This window comes from Myotis yumanensis, unplaced genomic scaffold, assembly GCF_028538775.1.
Source record: "Myotis yumanensis isolate MYYU_CA2020_CCGP unplaced genomic scaffold, mMyoYum1.0.hap1 SCAF_8, whole genome shotgun sequence".
NCBI classification, from domain to species: domain Eukaryota; kingdom Metazoa; phylum Chordata; class Mammalia; order Chiroptera; family Vespertilionidae; genus Myotis; species Myotis yumanensis.
Genome location: NW_027223759.1, coordinates 24,879,935 through 24,885,935, shown reverse-complemented (window position 1 = coordinate 24,885,935; position 6,001 = coordinate 24,879,935). Strand labels below are relative to the sequence as shown.

The following is a 6,001-nucleotide window of genomic DNA, read 5'->3' as shown; positions in this document are numbered from 1 at the left end:
GAGGAGACTCCTATAACCCAAGTCAACTGAGAACTGGCCACATCTCACCAGAGAGGGTGCTTTCTTTCACAGCTCCTCTTATTCAAAGAGGCCATTTGGGAAGAAAATTAAAACCATTTCTATTACATGAAAACCTTCCGCAATTTCAGTGTCCTAGAATATACAGGAAAGTGTGTCTTCCTTCTTTTTCTATAGAAAATGGACATATTTCTTAGCAGATGACAAGGATGAACATTTCGAAGCATGAATAGAAATGAGGAGACACGCTCTCATACACGTGGGTTTCCGTATGGTAGACTCATCCTACTCTGAAAACTGCATAACAATTCTGCCCCATTGTATAGAAATGTGTTGGTTGACATGACCTAACGGATCAAATGGTCTAAGTCTTAAAAGTAACATTATTCACTAAAAAATGGTCTGTTCAAGCAACAAAAGTTAATGATCTCTCCTAGCTCCGTATGGCAAATTATTTTACACACCGTCTCCTAAATGTTCCAGCTGCATGGAATAACAGCTAAAACACTTAGTGAAAACACCACCTTAAATGACTAATATTGAACCTATGGGTCTAATTATTTTTTGAAGCTGTTCATGTTTTTAGCACGTGAATAATTCTAAACCAGCGGTTCTCAACCTGTGGGTCGCGACCCCTTTGGGGGTCGAACGACCCTTTCACAGGGGTCGCCTAAGACCATCGGAAAACACATATATAATTACATATTGTTTTTGTGATTAATCACTATGCTTTATGTTCAATTTGTAATAATGAAAATACATACTGCATATCAGATATTTACATTACAATTCATAACAGTAGCAAAATTACAGTTATGAAGTAGCAGATAAAAATAATTTTATGGTTGGGGGTCACCACAACATGAGGAACTGTATTAGAGGGTCGCGGCATTAGGAAGGATGAGAACCACTGTTCTAAACAATTTCTGAACCTGTAAGATGATTTCATCTTCCTCAATGAGGAAGTTATTAATAGACTTATAGTCATCTCTAACCTTGTCCTATCATCACACACTGTATTTTTATTTAACACAGTTCTACATCAACATCTGTCACCATAAATAATACTTTCCACGTGCAAATTTAATTCCACAGTCAAGGAAAGAAATTAACGCATTTAACATATTTATTCTCCCGTCCTCCTGCGGCCTTCTAAGAGGACAGTTATCTAAAAACGAGAGTGTGGTGCTCTGGGATGCCATACTTCCCTTTGTGCTCCTCAAATAACTTCCTGAGCTCCTCCATGTAGGTCTGATGCAGCTCCTCGACCTGCTCCCGGGTTGGGTTCAGAGTCTGATGAACAGGGATTGGATGGCCAACTGCAAAAACAGAGAATACATCAGACGTAAGAAACCAAAACCACTCCACCCCAGACCACTGCCTCAATGAACAGCCCTGGAGAGATCTTCCAATCAGAACCCATCAGCCCCAGGAGCTCCAAGCCCTCTCTCATTTTACTGGCTGCCCACAGTGGTCACCCCATCCCATTCAACAACAATTAAAGAACTTCCCTTCCCGGCAGACACTGGATTGTCAGTCCCCTGGTGGTTCAGACTTTGAGTCAAGTGAGCCACTGTGCTGCCCGCAGCTGTGAGGGAAGAGGCCACAGCTGCAGGGGTACGTCACCGGCATTCCTCCTCTGGTACAGCTGACAGCCAGACCACAGTCCCCTATTGTGAGTGACTGTGAACTCTTGAATCCTGAGGCATCAACCCTCTCCCCTGACTCTGTTTAATGTCATCCTAAAAAATTCAAAGAACATATATCTTCGCAGCTAAATATCTGTACTAAAAAACATACATAATCATAAGGATTCCACTGTTTGTAATAGTGGAGGGGAAAAAACAACCAAAAGTCTCAACAGAAAAATTATTAAATAAACCATAGAACATTCATCCAATGGAATCCAAGGCAGCAACTTTTTCAAATAAAATAATATTTTTGTAACTATGCATGATGACAAATGTTAACGAGGTTTATTGGGGAGATCATTTTGCAATATATATAAATATCAAGTCAGTACATTGTACACCTAAAACTACTAGAATTTCAATTATACTTCAATTTAAAAAATAAAATAATAAATATGTATGTACAAATAGAGATGTCTAAAATGTAATAATGAGTGGGGGGAAAGCAAAAAATATATGATCCCATTTATGAAAAAAATTTATATTTCTAGGTGCATTATAAACGTTTTATGTATTTAAAAAGTCTGGAAAGAGAGACTGATAACCTAAGGAAGGAGAGATGAAGGAACTTTTATTTTATCTGTACTGTGTAAATTTTCTACATTTGTGTTTTACCTATGTAATTAAAGACGAACTAATTAATTTTTTAAAAAACCTGGAAACTACTATATGTATTTTAAAAGCCATTTATATAATAAATAACTTTTATCTCACCTGTCTCAGGCTTTAGAAAATATGGATAGGTACACATGGCTTTCGCTCTCCTGGGTCCTTTCTGCAACTCACTGCGCCCTCTGCTGGTCTGATGCTGCTACTGATGCCAAGAGTTTAAAATGTGCAGGATGTTCTATGACCAGCTTGGGCAGCAAACTGCTTATTCCCTTTGATTAGCTTGGGCTTTCGGCAAGAGAATAGAACTCAAAGAGAAGGGTATTTCCTTTGGCCTATCCTGAGTCACCCCATGACGCATATACGCGTTAATATTCTCAAACTGCTAACTTTTAAACCAGATATAGCCTCAAGAAGCTCATGTACAGTTTTCTTTGATAGTTTTGATGTCAAATTTCTATAAAGTAGACATCAGTCCTTTGTAATTCAACACGGAGAACTAGAAATATAACCGTCACGCTGTGAGTTGTGGCTGGGAATATGCACTGCGGTTAATGTGATCTTGGGCGAAGTGGGAGCTGGCGAGGCATAGAAAGCACTGGGCTGGACCAGGCCTGTTGCTAGCTCACCAGCAAGCACACTGAGCGAACAGGCAACTTCCGCCCTGGCCTTGATTTTCACATGCATGGATATGAGTAGATTAGGAAAAATCTGAGCTTCCTTTGAGCTCTGAACTTTGTTGTTGTTTGGGGGAGGGTGGGGGGGGGGGGACCTACATGTCAATCTCCCAGGGAATTCCTGATTTTATAGAAAAAGCTTCTGTTTTCTTAGTGAAATTATCCCACGGACAGAGGTCAAGTACAACTAAGTATTGAGGATGGGAGTGGGGGACACATAAAGAGACACAGCCGCCTAAGGAGATGAGGTGTATTGTTCCCAGCTTGCTGTAATTAGGACTTGTGGATTCTGAAGTTGAGTCTTCTTTTCTGTGCGCTATCTCACAGTTAACTTCAATTCTGTCCTTTTCTTATTAGTGGTTTTAGTATATTTCAGAGAGTTGTTCCAGCAAGGCCAAACATGACCACTGTATTAAATTTATCGTCATAAGACCTTTCCCTTTAAAGCGTGAGACAGACATAGTCATACTCGCCTCCTCCTTTTTATATGTAGAGAAACAGCTGCTGAAAGTTCTTCAACTACACACAGAAAGGAAATAACTTAAAGCCAGTATTCCTGACCCTCATTACAAAACTGACCCAAAATTGGATCAGAATAAGAAATCTTTCTCAATTATTTTTTAGGGATAAAAACAGAGATAACAAACAAAAATATGCAAATCTGAGAAGGGTCCCCTGATCAGAATTCTCTCTCTCCTCAAAAAAGGAGAGGTTTACCACTAAGGAGGAGAAATAGATGTAAAGCTAAGTGAGTGGCAAACTGCTGCATAATTCTCTTTTTATGACACAATGGAAAAAACAGCTGCATCAGACTGCTCTTGGAAAGAGAACTCGTTGCCCTGGAAAAAAATCACCCAACATCTACTTGTGGCAGAGTCAGGAATCAGCACTTGTTTATGTTTCAGTGCTTTTTATAGCTGGCATGCTCGCCTGTTCCGTGTTCCAAGTCCACCCAACAATTCGAGGTCACTTATGCATCTGTTGCTGCCACAGCAGCCTCACTCTAACGTCTATGGTGCTGTGTTGTATTTATAAAGATGAAGAACGAGCAGCTTCATGAGCCAGTGTATATACGGCTCGAGAAAAATTAGGAAATGGGCATTATTTTCTTCTCATTGAGGCAAAGAGATTTTTCACAATAAGAAATCTCTGTTCTGCCCTAGTCGGTTTGGCTCAGTGGATAGAGCGTCAGCCTGCAGACTGAAGGATCCCAGGTTCGATTCTGGCCCAGGGCACATGCCCGGTGCAGGGCGTGCAGGAGGCAGCCGAACATTCTCTCTCATCATTGATGTTTCTATCTCTCTCTTCCTCTCCCTGCCTCACTGAAATAAAAAAGAAGAAATATATTAAAATAAAAAAATAAAAATAAATCTCTGTTCTGCTTTTCTGTGATTATGAAAACTCCATAGAGTTTCTCTCCCTAAGGGTCTCACACAGGAATCCCTCTCTCTAGAAGCTTCATAGCTGCACACTAGAGAAAGGACTGGTGGGAGCTGCGTGGCAGAGCAGGGTTGTGCAGAGTCCAGACGTGGGTGCCAGATGAAACTTGGGTTCATGTCCAACCTCTGGCTTATGGTGAGGCTCAAAAGATGCTCAATGTAAGAGTGTGTACACATGTACACATACACACACCACACACTCATGAACATTTATTGAGCACCTTATACATCATACTAGGCACAATACTGGTCCCCTTAACATGATCTCTTTTAATCTCTACAATTAATATTTCAATTAAAGGTTCCCCTTCCTTTCCTTCTAGTTCAGAGAATCCCTTAGTGTGCTTTCCCCCCATCAGAATATAAAAATGACTTGAAACATAATAGGCTACTGCTGTCCTCATGTTGTTTCAAACCTGTTTTATTTAAAGTACATCCCTTCCCTATCTTTTTCCCCCTACCTGTTTTTATTTTAAAATATTTCAATCCTAGAAAAAATGCAAAATCACTTGCACACTCTTCCTCTAGGCTCACCAATTTTGAACTTTTTGCAAACACACGTATATGAATCTTATATATGTATATATATATGAGTATTATTTTTATTTTTGTAGGACCATTTGAAAGTTGTAGACAATAAGTACTCAATCATGTTAATCAACCCTGTATATTTCAGCATGTAAGAACAAAAACACTGTCCCACATAACAGCACCATTATCATACCCAAGGAATTAAACCTCTGCACAATATTATTTTGTACTTAATCCACATTCGAACTTGAGCAACTGTCTCAATAATACCCTTTATCCCTGTTCCCCCAATCCACAACAGCCGGTGTGTCTCTCTGAGTACTCACTCTCTCCTTTCTGTCTTCCACAACATTGATACTTTTTAAGAGTCCAGACCAGCTGTTTTGTACAATGTCCCACAATCCGGATTTGTCTCATTACATCCTCATTATTTGATTCCGATTAACATTAACAGGAAAATTGAAACACATTTGCTAGCTCCCAACAATCTAGTCAGGAAGCTTCTGCTCTGCATCAACCCACACTCCCCTAGCACCTGAGGGTACTGGTGCCTCCCCAGAGATTACGTCACCTACTCCCCAGGAACCGTTAGAGAAGACAGACCATTCTAATCATCTCCTCTTTGGAGGTGTAAACTCTGAGGCTCGGAGAAGATAAATGAAACATTCTAAGTTTCTCCGAGTCAGACCTCAAGCCCACACCACCTCCTCGCACATCTGGCTAATGCATAATAACCAGCTTCGCGACGTCAGTATTGATTGTGCGTGTGGCCGGTGCCGAGCGTTAGCCACGGCCATCGTGGTGCGCCTGCAGATAAAAAGGGCCAATGGCTTAATGGCACGGTTGTTTTCAATGCTGCCGTAAGGATCAAATGAAACAAGTGTTTCTAGGACACCCACATCAGAAGACAGGCTGAGGAGTTAACAGGAAGTCCGTGGAAGTCTAGCAAAGATGGTCCTAGATCCCTTTCTGTGCTGCACACAAACACTGATGGGAAGCCTGTAAGGGTATCCATAATGCAAATAATCTAACACTG

At 40.6% G+C, this 6,001-nt stretch overlaps 1 protein-coding gene across 1 annotated transcript in view; it reads right to left on the bottom strand.

Moving 5' to 3' along the window:
* Positions 1 to 762: 762 nt before the first annotated feature.
* MOGAT1 (monoacylglycerol O-acyltransferase 1) overlaps positions 763 to 6,001 on the bottom strand; it is a 29,002-nt gene continuing 23,763 nt past the window's right edge. Inside the window, exon 6 of the mRNA XM_070422236.1 lies at positions 763 to 1,337. Coding sequence (XP_070278337.1) covers positions 1,183 to 1,337 — 155 coding nt within the window. The 3' untranslated portion in view covers positions 763 to 1,182. The remainder of the gene's footprint in view (positions 1,338 to 6,001) is intronic.